The sequence below is a fragment of the Balaenoptera musculus genome, chromosome 12 (genome assembly GCF_009873245.2).
Source record: "Balaenoptera musculus isolate JJ_BM4_2016_0621 chromosome 12, mBalMus1.pri.v3, whole genome shotgun sequence".
Classification (NCBI taxonomy): Eukaryota; Metazoa; Chordata; class Mammalia; order Artiodactyla; family Balaenopteridae; genus Balaenoptera; species Balaenoptera musculus.
In genome coordinates this window covers 10,080,417-10,099,682 of record NC_045796.1, presented here as the reverse complement: position 1 = coordinate 10,099,682, position 19,266 = coordinate 10,080,417, and the positions used below count along the sequence as shown (strand labels likewise).

The following is a 19,266-nucleotide window of genomic DNA, read 5'->3' as shown; positions in this document are numbered from 1 at the left end:
AAATGGTCTCAAAAATACCAAGGTCATAGACTTTTTGCAGAGAATACATGAAATATGATATGTGAAACTATTTGAAATTACAGGTACTCGATCAAAACCGGGAAATTTTCATCCTTTCCCTGCAGTCTCCCTGCCCAGCTGCCTGTTTAGAAACCATGTGACCACATCTGTGTGTCTAGCAAGGGCGGACCTTCCCTCTGTGTCTGTGTCTGTTCTGGCCTTGCCTTCTAATGGGCTGGATAATTACATGGTAGGAGTCCTCCCCACCATCGGGCAAGAGAAATGCATTTTTTAGTGCAAAGGCACTTTCTTTACAAAGGAGAATATTCCATTCCATGGGCAGCGTTTTGGTGGGGAATCAGGAATCATCTGTTAGTGAGTCATCTGCCCCTTTAGACAAGGGTAAGAATAAATCTGCAGCCCCCAGCAGCAACCCAGTAGCCCACAACTCCTAGTGAATTTCATGTTGTTCACTTTCCTACCAAATATGTGCTCCTGAAGCTGTCTCCACCCACTGGCCTCCAACTTGGTGTCAGAATGTTCATGGGCTTGTTAATCTGTTCACCTTACTTTGTGTTCATTCCTCTCCTTTAGGGAAAAACTTTTTTTTCTTAATTGCATATGTAGCATTTTTCTTCTCTAGTCAAAAGTACCGTATTTCCATTTTATATAAGTATCATGTACTATTTTTCAAAGTATTGTTTGTCTACTATTGAAAAAGGGATTGTTTTATGAGCTTATGAGTGAAATAGCTTAACTGTCCAAACTCACATGCATCTCTGTCTAAATGATCGGCTCTTTCTAACCTGTATTTATCCTCTATTATCTGCTTCTAATAGGTTTGTGATGATGGGTACGTTAAAAACCACTCTTCAATTCCTCTGCAGTCTTAGGGAAATATTATAAAGGAAAATTTACTTAGTAATTCTTCTTCCTTTGCAAAAGGAAGAAGGTGCCCTCTTTCTCTTCCAGGGATGGGGGGAAATTAGCCGTGACGCTTGGGTGAGGAGAGCTTTAGCAGAGCAGGAGGGAACCGTCGGCAGGAGTGGCGAATGCACGGAAATGAATGCCTGCTCATCTCCATATATGCTTTCTTTCATTTTTTCAACTGCACGACCACCTTTGCTCCAAATCACCTTGCAGTTCACCACCCACAGCATGGACCCAGGTCTCTCAGGTCTGCTCTGATGATTATATCAAATTCAACTCAGCAAATGTTTGCAGAGGGCCTCCTCTGCAGCAGGAAGTGTCTGGGGGCTGGGGATACAGCAGTGACTAAACAACCTCCTGCTGAGTTGCCCCTGCGGTGGGGTCCAGTCCAGGTAGGGCTGATAAGGCTCCATCTTCCCCCTTGTCGGTCAAGCATGGAAGGTCCGGAAACAGTAAATACAGTGAAGGGTTTTGGGGCTCCATGTCCTTGCTGATGCCCGTCCTCTTTGTTGGTCTAACTCCTGCTTAGCCATCAACACCCCATCCAGAAAACCTTCTCTGATTCCATCCAGGCCCACTGAGCTGATCCCCTTCCCTCTTCCCTCAGTACACTCTCTTTATCTCTGTCACCTAACTGGCTGTTTTGTTTGTAGTTTACTGATTTGGGGTCTGTCTCTCCTTCTAGACTGTGAGTAGCTTGAGAGCAACAATCCTGTCTTGATCTTGTGTCCATCCCGAGCATTTGGTCCAGTGTGTTGGCGTGTAGTAGGTCCTCAAGAAAAGTGTGTGGAGCGATGGAGTGAAGGAATGAATGATGCTCAGCGACATGGGATATCCACAGTATCCACTGTACTTGCTCTCTATCTTTGTAGAAACTTTCCAAAACTCACACAAAGGCCAAAATGTTCTGAGTTCGTGCTTCTTCATAATACCCAAGACCACTTTTGCACAGTAACTTCTGGACACTGGCAGGAGAGGACTTGGCCCAGCGTGATGGTTGGGGCTGGGGCACACTCCATGGCAGAGGCCTCAGTAATGTGTAAAACCTTGTTCACTGCTTTACCAAACTTGGGCGGGTGACCGAAGCCCTGGGGGGGAGCTGCTGAGAGCTGGAGCACGGGGAATAACAGCCAGCAGGAGGGAGGAGGAAACAGGCCGCACAAACAACAATTATACGCTGAGTGGTACCAGCAGCACCACACCCGAGGCGTCCCTGGGCCGCATCCCAGCAAAGAGCCTGATGCCCCGAGGGTCTCAGGACAGGAGAAGGCTCACTGATGTTCACGGAGCAGTCTAAAACAGGACAGGGCATCTTCATCCCATAAAGGTTTTTTCAAACACATAATGATCAAACTAATTTGTATTTAGTTGAAAACGTCTCTGGGTTGAATAATCCATTCCCCAGCTGTGCTTGTAACTGAGATATCTAGCCTTCGGGTTCAACTCCAAGAACATTGCCAGTGTTTAGGGCAATGTGTTTAGGGGGATCCTAAAGATCCCCTTCCCCTTCCTGCTACCCTTGGACTCACCCCCGACCCAAGGAAAGGAAAAGGGAAACTTCAGTGAGTCTGAGGCTCTGGATCTCCAGAGGGGTTGCTGGGAGCCTGTGTCTGGCTCTTTGGGGTTGTTTTTTGTTTTTCTCTGTGACATAGTGACAACAGGGTATAGCTGTCTCTGCCTTTAATCTATAAATGTCCAGTTTAAGGTAGAAATCCACAATGATGGCAGAAGAACTTCCTCCAGTCACATTCCTGTAAGAAATGGTGTATAGACTCAAGTTGAGATGAGAGGTAACTTGAGTTTTGTATTCTTGAATGTATGATACCCCATACCTCAAAACACACCCATCTGATGAGGGGCAACCTGCAGAAATCAAGGGCTTTAGCCTTCTGAGGTTTTGATCTAACCTGTAGCATGAATTATTGTCAAGCATCTTTTTTATTGATAGTTGATTTTTGAAAAGCACAGAGAGATTTTAATATTTTGGCAATACCCACTTTTTTCAGTTTAATGAATATTTATGCACTTATTTTTAGTCCTATATTTTTCCACTGCAAAAATAAGCCACGTTTGATTAAGAAGTTTGGAAACTATCAAAAAGCACATATGCACAAAATCACCCTCACACCTTTCACCATGGAAAATGAGGTCATACTTTAGGGCATATTCTTCCAGTTATGAATACAAATGTGTGTTTGAAACAAAAATGGGATCATCCCGAGTCTACTTTGTATCCTGTGTTTTCAGTTCATTCAGCAGATATTTATTGAAGGCCACTATGTGCTGGACCCAATTCCAGGCACCATGGGTTACATCTTCGACAAAAGTGGACAAGTGGACAAAATTCCTCATTGCTTAGAGGTTTTTTTTTTTTTCTAGTGAGAGAGTCAGGTAGTATGAAGGTGAGTGTGTATACATTCTGCCAGGTGGAGTAAGTGATAGGAGGAAAAGGAAAGCCCTGAAGGGGACCCAGAGGGCAGGGAGTGCTGGTGAGGAGGGCTGTGATTTTACAAAGCGAGGTCAGAGAAGGCCCTACGGGGAAAGTGATATTTGAGCGAAGACTTGCAGGAGGTGGGGGAGCTTTGTGGCTTTGCAGGAACTGCATTCTAGGCAGAGGGCACAGCACAGACGGAAGCCCTGAGCAGAGGCCACCTGGAACGTTCCAAGAGCCACAGAGAGACTTGAGGAGGGACGAATGGGTGAGAGGGTGGAGTAGAAGATGAGAGATGGGATGGATGTGTGGGGCAGGACCGGAGGCGAAGAGGGGAGTCAGGAAGCTGTGGCTCTGGATGCAGCAGGGCGGTTCTATGCCGGAAACCTCAGACCGTGACGCCTGCTGAGTCAAAGAGCCATTCAGAAAACGATGAAGACGTTTTAGGGATCCTTTGACCAATTTATTTCATTCACATTTTTAAAAATATATATGCACCATCGGTGTATGATTTTAAAATTGGTGTCTAAATCAATCTAAAATAGCTTTTTCAATAAGTAGAAAATAAAGATTCCCAGTGATTAGAGAATATTGTCTTATTGGGTACACTCTTCCTTAATGGTACATCTTAAAGTTGGGCTACCTTAGATTTGATGAAATCAGGAATTACGAATAGAGCTGAAGACCCGCTGAGACTTTCCTGTACAGAGTTGTCAAAAATGGAAGGAGAGTGGCCACCCTTTCAGGTGTAAAACGGGGTCAGAAGCAACCATACCTTGGAATTCTGTTTACGGCTGGAGCAAATCCCGGCTTTCTCCTCTGTCCCTTCTGTACAGAGACCTCGCCCAGAACACACTCCTAGCGTGCCCCGAGGCAGGGATCTTTCTGCAGGGACCTCTCCTGCCCTGCTAATTTCTTATGGGTCCAGGATGCACTGAAAGCAAGGTGATGGAGTTACTATGGCCAATTAGTTCGGCAGCCGTACTCCTGAAAATGACATAAACAATCATGTGAGTTATTGTTTGTATGGTTGCCATGGGTGTATGGCGTGTACATCCATGGATGTACATGGATAGTGGGTGTATGGTTGCTATGACTACGTAATCCCGTTAGGTCATTAAAGAGCCAGTTTGGGGGCAGAGAAATGCTGGCTTTCCTCCCCGTGATCCACACACTAGCCAGAAGCCTTTGGCCTCCTGGAATTTTATTTTATTTTATTTTATTTTATTAACATCTTTACTGGAGTATAATTGCTTTACAGTGGGACCTCCTGGAATTTTAAGTCAAACTCAAAATCACTTGGCCAAAAAAGTTTGAAACACCACAGTTTTCCCTAACAAACCCTTGCACATTCTCAATAGTAGATGGAGAAATGAGGCTGTTTACACACTGCGATTTGAAGCCTGTGTTTTTAAACTATAGCTTCCCAGGTTCTGTGTCTATAGCTGGACCTGTCTGGGTGGCCTGGGAGGCCCTGAATTAAGAATAATGACACTGATTTTGTCACATAGGAGCTCCACAGGCTTCAGGCGAGACTGTGCTGTGTGCAGACATCCCTGCTGTAACCACATCTAGCCAGGAGGCCTGCCGGGAGAAAGCGGAGTCCTTAGCTACCGTCCTTTCCTGGGTAGGGAGAGCTTCACCAGCTTCCTTCCCTTCATAAGCCCGAAAGCTACTGTTCTCGATGAGAAAGTAGCCGTAGCCTGGTGAAAAGATGAACTGCGGAGCCTCTGATGACACCGTGAGTCATCTTCATGGTCCATACATTTCTACGTGGAGTTCTCCTCTCCCCGTCCTTTCTCTCTGGGTTTGAGCTTTCCCTTCCAGTGTCCTTTTGTTATATTCTTCCCCTTTGGTCCCCGTGTCCATTTATTTAAACTCCCTCCTTCTACATTGGTAGATTCATCACTCCGTGCGATTGCTAAGAAGGGGCTTTTCAAGCACTGGGCGCTGCTGTGGGGTGTCTGGCGGGGGTGGCACTCTATGAAATCGTCTGGTTTTCCCATTCTACGGTTGTGAGTGGATGTTATTTCCGAGTCCACTTTTTTCTCTATTTGTCTCCAAGTAATGGGCTTATCTTTGGCCTGTAGTGGTACATTTATTTCTAAGTACGTGATTAAGGAACAAATCATAAAAGTAATGGTGTTTATGTTCCTGCCTATAAATGAAAAATACATTTATTTTACAGTGACTCAGATGAAAAGGAAAAAGATCATTTTTATTACTACTCTCACAGTACTACTCTGTTATTATTTCAGACGTGTGAGTCATTGGCTCAGATTATTTCATTTTATGATCATTTGCCTTAACTATTTATTATTGAAATGCATTGCAATCAAGACTCTGACGTTTAAAATAATAGCTGAACTTTGTGATTTCTGAAATATAGAAACCTCCTTCGTTGGAGTGTGGCATCGATAAAGCAAGGCCACGCCCCCTCAGTATCAACTTTAATTGCGTACCTCATTTCTATGTATAAAGAATAGTTATTCTCATGTTTATGCTTTCATATGTACAGGACAGAACAAAAATGTCAAACATAGGCCATGTTATAGTCAGAGGTCGTGAGCTACAATTAATGGGATATTTTTTTCTATGCGTATCCATTTGCAGGCAAAATATCAAAAGATGACTCAAATTGTTTTGCTATGGGAAAAGATTCTCTACTTTTGTTGTTGTTGTTATGTAATATTATTACCATTACATGTTTGCTATGTCTTTCTCCTCACCTTCCTACATTTCAAAGGGTCAGTCATGGCCTGTGGGCAGGTATATTATACATCTGTTATCAGTGGCAAAAGATTCTCTACTTTTTGTTCTAAAGGCCACTTGGTCTTAATGTCTCTGCTACATCTTCTTAATGTTGTTTTGTTTTGGTTTGGTTTTCAAGTCAAGTTAATCTTCTCCCAAAGAATGTCCTGTAGAGAAAAAGAGAGACTTAGCTACCCAATAATGAAATCCAGATTTCCTATCTGAAATGTTTAAGATACTAATTTAGCCCCAGGACTTTCATCCAGGGAATCAGCTCTACTGAGAGTTAATTCTAACCTGCGAGCCAGTTTCTAAATAGAAATACAGAATTAATGAGAGTGCTGATTCTGGAATGTCAGTATCTGTTTGATGGTAAAATAATTTTGTCATAATTAATGACATAATACACTAATTGCATAGTCTCAGATAATATAGCACCCAGAAAATGGTTCCACCCTTCATGTATAAACATCAAAATACAAATAATTATTTTTCCTAAAGTTTTGAGAAGATTGCTATTAGAACTGAAAAAATTCCCTTTAATCTTTTGGCAATGCTACATTTTCTAATTATTACCCGGAAGGACCTTTCTTTACCTCTAATGTACAGTGAGTTGACAGTCTGTAGTAGGTATTTAATCAGCATATCTAAAGGCAAACACCTCACTGATGTATATGATAGGAAAGGGATTACTGTACAGGCTTTTCATCACGATAGCATTTGTTGCATCTGGTGCTAAATTAGCTCATTTCTTTTATGTTATGAAAATGCGTGCTTTCAGATTCTTTTTTTTCCTCCTGTCACTTTCCCATTGAACTTTATGAAGACTAAGGTGCTGGTAGCCTATTATCCACACAGCCCTGGCTTGTGTATAGGTCACAGTTCTTCAGACTGAAAGAGGACTTCATTTGGTGTTTATGTCTTTGGCAGCTTCATCATCATCTTCTATCAAATCCAGGCCCTTGGGGGAAGGAGTCTTCCTCATCACAGATGGCACTCAGGATTGGAGAGCCCATCCGCAGTTGCTCAGAAATGTGAAGGAGCCGTTTTCAAGTTGTCTGAGCTCGGGCTAAGCATTTTCTTTGCCCCTTGCAGCGCTTCAGCTATTATGTCGTGCCAGTTGCTGGGGGTTGGCTGAGATTTTCCCATCAGTCTTGCCTCCTTACGGAGGTCTCGTGATCGCCATCGTGGGCCGCGACTGCTTATTGCCTTGTCTTTACCAGCAGGACTGCAGATGCTCTTGGCTTTTTCTGAGCAGCAGTTTGAAGGTGTCTGTGCAGCACTGATCTTATTGTTTGCTTGGGGGTCTGAATTCTGCTGCTTTTATAGAGAGCGATGTTCAAGGCTTCAATGAGCAACTCAACATTGTCCTTTGAAATACAGAGGCTGGTAGGACGGGTGACTGTCACAGAGCACCTAGTATTGCGCAAAGTTGTACCAACACACGGTGCTTCATCTGCTACAACTTTAGAGTGTGTTGCACACATTCAACTCAGTGTGTGCAATCCCACCTTTTCTCAGTGGCGGAAGCATCCTGAACAGGGCAGATCCTTAGCACCTGTTTGAAGACCTAGCAGGCTTAGAAGTTAGAGAAGCAAGTTCTAGACACAGGGTACATTGTCGATGTTGAGAATATGGCTGATTTGACTTTCCTGCTCTTTTCTGTGTTACTGTAAAATTCAGTGAATAGGTCTCATTCATTCAATTACTCAACAAGTACTTGTCAAATACCTACCCTGTGTGAGACATTGTGCCCAGCGCTGTGCAGGACACACTCTGACCAGGGCCCAGTTTCACCCTCCAGGACTTGCAGTCCAGTGAGGTTCATGAGGCATGTCCACAAACAGCCACAAATACCATCGAGAGAAGCAAACAAAAATATTACGGAGGTTTAGGAAAAGAAGCCAGCACTTTAGCTCGGGGGTGAACCAAGAAAATCTTTTCACCAAGTCCTTATGCGAACTTGAAAGTTGGGGCAGCTTTAACAAGCTGAGTTAGGGGTGAGGATGTTCCAGACACCAGGGCTGGGTGGCAGGCGCCTTTCTGGGAAGGCCAGGGGTCAGGGTTGCTGTCCCCGTATGTGTGAAAAGGGGGGTGGAGCAGGAGATGAGAAGGGGAGACTGGAGACAAGGCACCATGGGGTATGGACGCCAGAGAAGGAGCTTGAACTTGATTTGGCAGGAGAAGGGGGGTCATCGCAGGCTTTGGAACAGAGATGTGTCGGTGTGTTTGGGGTAACCTGAAGTGGGGCAGCAGAGGGCTGAGATGGCTGTTCTGCTGTCCCCCAGGCGAGAAGCAGAGAGCCGAGGAATTCAGGGCAGTACTCCTGAGGTTCATGAGAGGCGGGGAATGGGGCCACAGTGCGGTGGAAGGATGGGCCTTAGGGCGGGAGGAAGGCTGTCTCCTCTCTACCCAAGAAGAGGGAGAGAGGAGATGGGTACCCCCGGGCAGCGCCCTTAGGCTTCCAGGGGGCTTCTGAAGGACTCAAACTCCAGAGGGACAGGTTTAAACATCTGGTAGACCCAGAGAACACAAAGCCGCCTTGTAACAGAGCTTCCAAATCAGCGCCTTCCAAATTTTGGCCGGGGCTTCCAAATCCCGGCCCCCTTCCTACCCCCATGTCCTTTCTTCTCCAGCCACAGAGGGGCCAGAAACGGCACTTGGCCAGCTGGGGAGGGGGAGGAGGTTTAACACAAAGCCAAGTTAGAAGTTTCCACTGGTAATTGGGATTGTTACACTTTGAAATAGTTAATGAGACTGTCTGCCACTTAAAGTGACTGAAGGACTTCCTGTTACTTTCATCTCATGACCAGAAAAGTCAGGATCCATCTGAGTTTTTCACAGGGTGGTAGGCATTTACCCATCAACTAGATTCTTCGTCTTCCTCCTTTCCCGGACTAGGACTGAATAAATTAATTGACACTCAAGTGCAAACAACTTAAATCACAGGGTCTTGTCTCCTCCATGAGAATGTGCCAGGGGACAGAAAAGTTAAAGACGTTGATCTCTAATTCTGAATATCAGATATTGGCAAGGGCAGCAGACATCCTTGGCGGGAGGTGGGGAGAGGTGGGTGGAGGCGGTGGGAGTCCTCCAGAACCATCAGCCTGGAGCAGTGGGTAGCTCTACATACGGTGCACTTGGGACAACAAGAAACCGTTTAGGACATGGCTTACTCATTAACGACATCTTGCTGTGAGCAGGCAGACTCTGAGGTCAACCAAGTTACATTTCAGAACCAAAAGGGAAAAACAAATACACCGTAACCTAAGATCTACTAAATCAGCTCCACAGCAGGGTTCCAACAGCACTGAAGTATCCATCTTTGGAGAAGCCAAATGGAGCTAAATAAATTCCACCCCTAAGCACCCGAGGTGGATCACATCCTACTGGCTGGTCTGTCCAGGTAATATTGTCCAGCTGTGACCTGGGTGCAGCTGCTTAACAACTGTTCCAGTCGTTTCTTATTCAAACTCATTAATAATGAGAAAGAGGAAAAAGTTGGCCTGTTGTATTCTCCGCCTTTGTTCAACCAGGCATTCTTCTGTTGAATTCTGAATTTAAGTTCTGGAAAAATTCTCCTCTACACTATTGATCATTTTCCTAACCATTTTGTTAAAAAAAAAAAAAAAAAAAAAGAGGTCCACCTAGAGTAGATTCTTTTGGACTAAAAAAAATTTTAAGGTTAATCTATATAAATTGAAATCTATTAGTATCAGGGTCAATTTTGTGCCTTTCATATGGACTGTGTTTATTTCTGATTGTGGCACATTGTCAAGGCTTAATACAATTTCAGGTTGCTTTTTATATGACAATAAAAGCAACAAAGATAATGTCATATTTTATGACACAGATACTTTTTAATGTTCTTTAGAGTTTGAGTTCCTTGATATTAGCTTGATTGATATCACAGTCAGAGATTTAATCAATAGACTTTGCAGCAACTGATATTTATCTCCAGCTCTTCATAAAAGCTCCATGTCACAGTCCGAACATGCTCCATTTAACGTAATAGACACGCCTTGAAAAGGTACCTATTTCTGTAGCCCCTGGCACTGCACTGTACCCTGGAGCTGGGATGCAGCCATGTGAACACTTCAGGGCAGTATTAAATGGCATTTTGATTGTCACTTTATACTGAATCTTTAAAGGGAAGATGGTCAATTCCTGACAAGACTTTTATTCTCTACGTGTGTCAAGTTGAAATGCAAGTTCTGTGTTAGGCTGTAGGGCTGGCCCACCTGTCTGACTCTGTATTTATTTCCCAATAAAAGAAGGGCTCCCAAAGGCAAAACAAAAACAAAAACAGGAGGCACCCCAAGCAGCACCATCTTTTAAATGTTTTCTTTCTCATTTTCAGAACTAGTGGATCTCTATTGCAGGAAAGTGTTTCATTTGAAGCTTTTCAGTACCTCAAATTATAAAATCAAAATTTTAAGAAAAACTGGAAACCCACTAAAGAGTTTTAATTATGTTAGTGTTTGTCTGAAAGCACTCTAGGAAAAGCAGTGACTCTTTTTTATGCAACAAAATCCATTGGATTAAAAAAGTCCTTTCCATAATTAAAGTGAATGCTTTCACAAAGGGTATTTCTTCAGCTTAGACACTCTTGTATTCCTTTTTTCCACAGCAATCTCTGTATATCTTCTTGTCCTCTTTGCCAAATTCACTTTCCTACGACAATCTCTGAGGATGTTCAAAAAGGTTCTAAGTGCCTGGGAGTTTGGGCGGGGACATTTATTTATTTATTTTTTAATATTTATTTTTGGCTGTGTTGGGTCTTCGTTTCTGTGCAAGGGCTTTCTCTTGTTGCGGCAAGCAGGGACCACTCTTCATCGCGGTGCACGGGCCTCTCACTATCGTGGCCTCTCTTGTTACGGAGCACCGGCTCCAGACGCGCAGGCTCAGTAGTTGTGGCTCACGGGCCTAGTTGCTCCGCAGCATGTGGGATCTTCCCAGACCAGGGCTCGAACCCGTGTCCCCTGCATTAGCGGGCAGATTCTCAACCACTGCGCCACCAGGGAAGCCCCTGGGCGGGGACATTGATGCAGGACAGACAATTAATAGTTTTTTATGGTTTCCCATGAATCCTGTGAAGAGAAGTCACAACAGGCAATCCAGCCCAAGTGTGATCTGATACTTTCTGTCGTTCATTCTGTTCTGTTTCTGCAGGGGAGCTGGTGTGGGAAAGATGAAACAGAAGTCAGAAATGTCACATATTTTGTGTCTCTAAATCAGACGATTCTCTTGGAGACCGCAGTCCACTTGTCTGGTGGGAAATCTTACCTAGTCATGTTTGGGGTTGCTCTTCCATCTTCTTAAAGTGGCTGGAAAATCTCTGGTTTCTGCAGAGCAGGGGATTCAGGACAGGCCCTTGGTCTTGAGTTCCCAGTAACCACTCCACATAGACCTGTCTGAGTCACCAGCTGCTCGAAAACTAGATGCTTTAACTTGCCTGATGTTGGTCTCAGCAAAGGGGACCATGGCCTGTGGTCCCCGAGGCCTGGATGCTTGCCAGCATCCCCTTGCCATCCCATCAGAGACCTTGCCACCTCCCTGCAACTACTGCACAGGAGTGGGGTGCTGTTCCCAGCACCCCAGGAATGAGTGCCCTGGCTCACCTCTTGAGCAAAGCTTTCCAACCCTTTCTTCTCCAGCTCCCTCTCTTTGTGTGGTCTTGAGTATCTGGAAGAGTATCCCCTGGTGAGGCAGACCATCTAGGAGGTGCTTTCCACTCTGGATGTTACAATTCCATGATTCTGTGTGGTGTTCCTCGATGCCCCTGAGGTTACTGAATGTGGTGACAATACACTGACCAGAGTCATTGCAGGGCCATCCTTCACTCAGCTCCAGGCACCGAGCTAATTTTCACTCTGCCTCTCACCGCCTCTGCAGAGTCAAGGGGCAATGACAGTGGACCAGGGTGGTGCTTAAAGCTGCCCTGGTTCCTGGATCCCTGGAGCCAGCTGGCATAGATGTCAGTCTGTCCCAAGGGCATCTCTCCCTGACTCATCACAGCCCCTGCTGCGTGTCAGTTCATTCACTGCAGGACAGTGAAGGGTTTTCATAGAATCGAGATGCACCATGTTCATCCGTTGGTAGCTCTAAATGCCTTCTGGAAGAGCATGAGACTATTATATTCCAGCTGCCTAAATCCTTTTAATCCTCTTCGGAAACGGCCTGCAAGTACATTTCCATAGCTCATTAACCTCTTTTGGATAGATTAGCTCCAAAATATTGAAAAAATGATTTCTTGCCTTTTGAGGGTAGCTTGTGGTTCTCTGCGTTCTGTGCCCTGAGTTGTCTGACCCAGGGAGGAAGGGCCGGGTCTGATGAAGACAGTTCCAAGCTGGTGTCGTCCTATGTTATGCAATTCCAGGGATGGGTGGAGAATCACATAAATCATGTGCTGTGTTTACAGTACAAAGGGTGCAAGCTCTGTGCATCTTACATTGATTGTGCAAGCAGGATTATTTTAATTTTTCTGCCAATGTCTTTCCTGAGTAGCATGGTGGGAGCAGAGGATTATTGTAGCTGGGAAGGGGGGGTTAAATTGTCCACAAGAGAGAATTGCAGACCTCCCCAAATGTAAATGCTTAAAACATAGATGAATTTTTAACGGAAATCAATTTTGCTTCTCCAAAAAAGCCGTTCGTTTCTTGGAAAATACAGAGTGATTACTGTTGATTACTGACATTGTGTTTCCTTTCTTTCTCCCCTCCTCTCCTGCCTTCCCAACCTGCTGGCAGCTGTCCGTATCTAGCAGTGAAAATCACCCCTGCCATCCCCGTGGTCGGTGGCATTCTGTTCTTCTTTGTGATGGGGACCCTGCTACGCACCAGCTTCAGCGACCCTGGTGTCCTTCCGCGAGCCACACCCGATGAAGCCGCCGACCTGGAAAGGCAAATAGGTAACCCTGAAGGTCCGCCCTTAGCCTCTGGTCACTGCCCACCTGTGCTCAGCCCCAGTGCGGGAGGACAGGAGAGGAGCCCGTGCAGGAGGGGCTGGGCGCTGGACAGTGCCAAGTCCCCGGGGAGGAGTCCCGAAGTTTTCACTCACTTGGTCTGAGGATGACCTGAGTAGGAGGTGGGATGGAAAGTGGTCTGACGTAAGGCTGAGGGACCGGTGCACTGGAGGCAAGCTGGCGGTGCTGTCAGGCAGACCTCTGCCACCGAGCTCTTTGAAACCCGAGCGTCCGAGTCCGCTCTGAGAAGGAGCCTCTGTTGTGAAAGCTGTAGTTCCTGGTGGCTGCTCTTAATTCCCTTTTATTATCATCATAGCTGAGCTCTGGTTTCCATGGTATAAACCTGGAAACGTTACATCTTAGACTGCTGTCCTATTTATCCAGCCTAGGATCCAGCATTTCCTTTATTAAGGCATAACAAAGATGTATATTTCTGATATATATTGAGATGAATGGCTTTATTTTTCCTTAGACATTGGAAATCCTAGGATTAAAAATTTACAGCAATCCATTTTAAAGATATTAAAACCAATCCTAATCCCTCATACAAAGAACCCTTCAAGTCCTTTTTTTAATTAAAAAGAGAGCTTCCTCTTAAAAGTTTGCCTTTGTGAATGTGTAGCTTTGCTGTGGTGCAGTGATAATTTGACAAGCGTGGCGGGGGGCTGTGATGACTCAGTGTGAACATAAAGTTTAGGCATGAAAAATCATTTGACAGAAATAGTTCTCTCCCAGTGGGCTTCCCTTCACAGCCCACTCAGATGAAAGACCCCCACTTTCCGCAGTATAAAGAGGTACAAGTGTGGGTCTTGATAGGCACCATCTGCTCTGGTCCACCTCCCCAAGTGCTGAAGCACAGCCGTGTCCTTCTCTGAGCATCTGCTTCCATCCTTCATCCCTGTCACCTGGGAGGGGAGCAGTAAAGAAGTCGATAATGGGAGTGTATGTGAGTTGTCTGCTGGGCTGCAGCCTCCTTGTGTCCTGAGGTAGGGAAGTGGGGAGACAGTCTCTTTCTTTGACACCACATATTGAGATTTGAACACAGAGTATTATTTCATAATCTAAATCCTACATTTATAGCTTGTTAATAATCTGTAAAGGCCATCCATGACGGTCATTGAATTTGATCACATCCCAGCAAGTTTGTGAGGAAGACTTTATTATTACACCCATTTTACGAATAAGAAAACGAAGCCCCAAAGTGGTTAAATGGGAGAAAGTGGCAGAGCCAGAGCCTTCAACCCAGGTCTCCTGGGTCTCATCTGTTGTTCTTTATGGATGTTCTTGTTCTTGAAGGCCCAGTTTCCTTCAAGGAATAGAATGGGGCCTATAGAAACTGCGTAGTCTATGCCCATGTCAAATTGGCACAAGCTCGAAACTCCTACTCAAGCAGTGTGCAGACAGCCCAGCTCCCCTCACTGGCCGTTAAGCATTTCCGTGCTGTGATCCTATTTTCCCTCCCACCTCCCTGTTAGTGCTAGAAGCATCTGCAGAATCAGCAAGATCAGGAACTGGGGGGTCTTTTGCCTTCCTTACAAAGTGGATAATAAAGAGTGCCATTGGGATTCTCTATTACAAATGCAGATTCTAAGAGGCACAGAGTTTCCATTATTAACATTGAGGAAGTTGAATGATTCACTGAAGTGCAATTTTTTTGTTGTTTTGTTTAGTTTTTTGTTTTTTTTCTTAAAGTTGATAACCTCAGAGCAGTATTTTTCAACATAAGCAATTTTTAAAAACCAGCTCTGCCCCTATGTCTCCGCCCCCCAGAGACACAGATTCTGTGAGAGAACTAGATGGGGTAAAGGATAAAACCAAATTTTGTTTCCTGTGAAGGAGAGAAAAGGGGCTGTAGAGACAGGGCTTTGGCATGGCAGAAATTAGTAGCCTGGCACATCCTTCCCTGAAAGGCAATGATAAGCCTAGACAAAATAGTCAGAAACAATCATTTCATGACTCTGGAATTTGAGGAGTGGTTATTCATGAAAAACTGACGAACTTTGGGTAAGAACAGTGGGAGTCTGTGGCATTCTGTCCTGGGGCTGCTCGAATCGCCAACCTGCGTTCAGAGGGGAGGAAGTTCTACCTGGACAGGACAAGCCCTGAAAACCAGCAGCACCCCTGTCTGAGGGGCTGACTTGATTTGGAGTGGAGCATGGAAAACACCAGAAACTGGAACTTTCACCTTAAGAAACTGGAAAAAGAAGAGCAAACTAAACTCAAAGCAAGTAAGAGTAAGGAGATATTAAAGATGACAGTGGAAATCAATGAAATAGAATACGGAAAAACAACAGAGAATATCAGTGAGCCCAAAAGTTAGTCCTTAGAGAAGATCAACAAAATTGACAAACCTGTAACTATACTCCGCTGACCCTCCACTCCAAAAAAAGACAGAGAAAAAGAGAGAAGATGTGCATTACCAAAATCAGGAATGAATGCAGGGGCATCACCATCAACCCTACAGAAATTTAAAGGATCTTAACTTTATGCTACAAATTAGACAACTTAGATAAATGAACAAATTCTTAGAAAGCCATAATTACCAAAAAAAAAAAAAAAAAAAACGACTCAGGAAGAAATAAAAAATCTGAAAAAACACATAGCAAGTAAAGAAACGGGTTGTCCATATTAGAAAGATGAATTTGAACACTTACCTCACACCATACACAAATTTTAAATGGATCATAGACCTACATATAAGAGCTAAAATGATAAAACTTCTGAAGGAAACATAGAGAAAATTTTCATGACCTTGTGTTAGGCAGAGTTCTTAGATATGATACCAAAAACATGATCTGTAAAAGAAAAAGATGACAAATTGAATTTCATCAAATTAAAAACTTTTGTACTTCAAAAGATACCATTTAAGAAAATGAAAAGACAAACCACAGACTGGGAGAAAATATTCACAAATCGAATATCTGATAAAATATTTCATACTTGTATCTAGAACATATTAAGATCTCTTACAAGTCAATAATAAGACAAACAACCCAATTAAAAGATGGGTAAAGAATTGAACATTTTCTCAAAAAATATATATGAATGGCCAATAAGCACATGATAAGATGCTCAACATCATTAGTTATTAGGGAAATGCAAATCAAAACCATAGTGCAGTACCACTTGACACCCACTAAAATGGCTCCAACCAGAAAGACTGACAGTGTTGATGAGGATGTGGAGAACTTGGAACCCTCATGCATTACAGGTGGGAATGTAAAATGGTGCAGCCACATTGGAAAACACTTCCTCAAAAGTCCTCAAGAAGTTAAAGTTACCATATGACCCAGCAATTCTATGCCTACGTATATATCCAAGAGAAATGAAAATACATGTGCTTGTATGTGCATTATACCTAATAACCAAAAACTGGAAACAGCCCAAATGTCCATCGGTGGGTGAACTGATGTACAATACGTGGTCAATCCACACAATGGAATACTATTAAGCAGTAAAATGGAGCAAAGTGTTGACACAGGTTGAAAGAAGCCAAATCAGAAGACTAAATATTGTGTGGTTCCATTTATATGAAATGTCCAGAAAGGGCAAACTTTCAGAAAAGAGAGCAGATCAGGGATTGCCCAGGCTGGGGATAGGACTGAGGGCTGACCACACATGGATGTGAGAGAACTTGTTGGAGGGGTGAAAATGGTGTAAAATGGATTGTGATGATGGTTGCATAATCTAATAAATTTACTAAAATCATTGTATTGTGCACTTACAATGGATAACTGTTACGTAATGTAATTTATACCACAACAGAGCTGTCAAAAATAAAAAGGAGGAAGAGAGGAAAGGAGAGAGGAGGAGGATGGAGGAGAAGGAAGCAGGCTCTCCTGTCCTCTGGTTGTGGGACTTCAGGCTAGTTGTCCACTTTCTAAACCTCATCCCACCATGTTCTTAACTTCAACATGGGAATAAGGACCCAGAGCCTGTGAGGTTCTCGTCAGGATTAGCTCAGTAAATCGTAGAAATTTTTAAGAAACATTCTCCTCTTTTCCCATTTGGTTCTCTCTTCACCTTCGATAAACACAGATTCTCATAAAAAGCGACCCGATTTGTGATGGAAATAAACAGCAGAGCTGGTCTAATGCTTTATAAGGAGTTCTCCCGTATATCACTTGGCTGTGGAAAATAAGATGATCTTTCAATGAAATCTTAGCACGTTTATTTTGTGCTCTCTAAAGAAGGAAAAATGAAAAATGAGATTTGGAAACTTTTTATTATTAGAGCTATTGATTCCAATTATACATTGTATTTCTCTGCGTATAGAAGCCCAGAATAGCCACTTGAAACCAGCCATCTGAGGAGCTGATTGAAGATTTGCCAAGCATCTGACCAGCTACCCCGTCTTCAGATTTCTGGAGAGAAGTGGGTGGTGTAGAGGAGGCTGTGTGTCTCAGAGTCTGTTCCAAGTCTCTGGAAACGCCTTACACTTCTTTCTTCTGAAAGAGCCTTCCCAATAACTCATGTTGCAGCTAAAAAGACAGCCAAGAATGCCAACAGGGGTCCAGGGAGGTCCTGCTGGGGTCATTGGAGTCCTGCTTGGAAACTTTTTAGTTTTGGAAACTCAGTTCTTTAAGTTCACTCAGGGACGATCAGATACTAAGCAACTGATTTGGGCTTAGAAAAAATGACGATACCACATTCACGGGCTCCAAGCATTTCATTTCAATTAGGGATAGACCTTTCCAGGGATCAAAATAGGGGAAAGAGGCGGGTCTCCCTCCTTCCTTCTGTTCCGTGTGCATCTCTTCCCATCCTGAGGTTGCCAAGACAGGGACGGCAACAGTGAGCTGAAATATGCTCTCCGCCTGTCGGGCTCCAAAAGCAAGGCTAGTTATTTAGGAAACTCTCTCCCCGTGTCACGGTAACCCCGACCCCAAATAAGTGATCTAATGGCTACCTGGTGAGGATGGAATCAGATTAAAGGAAGCCAGGTGGCCTTTAAAAAATTCACCTGTGCCATGGCAGAATCTGAAGAATTATTGTCTCCACTCTGAACCTTTTACTGGCCAGCTAGAGTACCACTCTGCTGGACAGTGCCCATGTGTGTGCCTCCCCTCCCCCCGCCCCGCCCCCCCCCCCTCCCCCCCCTCCCCCCCTCCCCCCCCTTCTCCCCCCCCCCCCCCCGCTTCTCTCCTCTCCCTCCTCCTTTCTTCTCCTTTCTCTCTCTCTCCCACACTCTTTTGGTCAAATTCTCATCATCCAAGAATTTCCTTGCAGTACACAGAACCAGTCACCATTTCTAACCCTGGAGTTTATCTTTCATTGCCTCCTAAAGCCGTCCTTGGGCTGGGTATCCTCTAGAGGAGCCGTCGAGGAAGCAGGCAGTCAGCTTCCTGCCTCCACGGAGGCACTGGCCTTGTCATTAGCTCAGGTCTACACTGTCCCAGAGAGTGCAATTCCTGCAAGGGCTCTGTGGAGACAGGATGTGTTCACCACCCATCTGACTTGTTAGTTTTCTTCCCAAAGACATCTTAATTCTGTGTTTAAGAGTAGAAACATTTTCACTGGAATTTTAATAACACTGATGGAGTTTTGTTGAAGAAAATACTTTCTGAGGAGAACATTCTTAAGCGAATTTAAGACCTGAATTTTCTCTATTGTAAAGCTACACTATTTCCAATTTTTTCTCATTGCCATTTTTATTGTACCAAAATTATTTTTATTGGAGTGATTTCTATTCTGTGTAAAATTTATAACTAAGATTTTTTGTTGATTTTTTTTAATATTATGAAAGCTGCCATTATGAATTTTCTTTTTTTTTTCCAATTTTTTTCAATTTTTTTTTTTTGGTTGCATCCCACAGCATGTGGGATCTTAGTTCCCTGACCAGGGATTGAACCCACTCCCCCTGCACTGGAAGTGCAGTGTCTTAACCACTGGACTGCCAGGGAAGTCCCAAATTTTCTTATAGAACTGTTATTTCTACTACGGCAAATTTTCCTGGTGATTTAATTTTTTACTGTGTGAATTTTTAAGCCATAATTGGCTTCTTTTTACTGGTAGTATTCACCATAAAATTGCTTTTAAAATTGATGGTTTCATTTCTTTTTTGCCATATAACTAGTCTATTGGCTGTGATTGATCTGTGATAACCTCTTCCCATACATTTTGCAGTCACTTTGTATGCTGTATACTAGATAGCCACACTTGAATATGCAAGAAAAAAGGCAGACATCAA

At 43.9% G+C, this 19,266-nt stretch overlaps 1 protein-coding gene across 2 annotated transcripts in view; it reads left to right on the top strand.

The window, feature by feature from the left end:
- Positions 1 to 19,266, top strand: part of ZDHHC14 (zinc finger DHHC-type palmitoyltransferase 14) — a 270,957-nt gene that overhangs the window by 151,470 nt on the left and 100,221 nt on the right. For both annotated transcript variants that reach the window (XM_036872139.1, XM_036872140.1), the window contains exon 2: positions 12,862 to 13,022. In XM_036872139.1, coding sequence (XP_036728034.1) covers positions 12,862 to 13,022 — 161 coding nt within the window. The remainder of the gene's footprint in view (positions 1 to 12,861; positions 13,023 to 19,266) is intronic.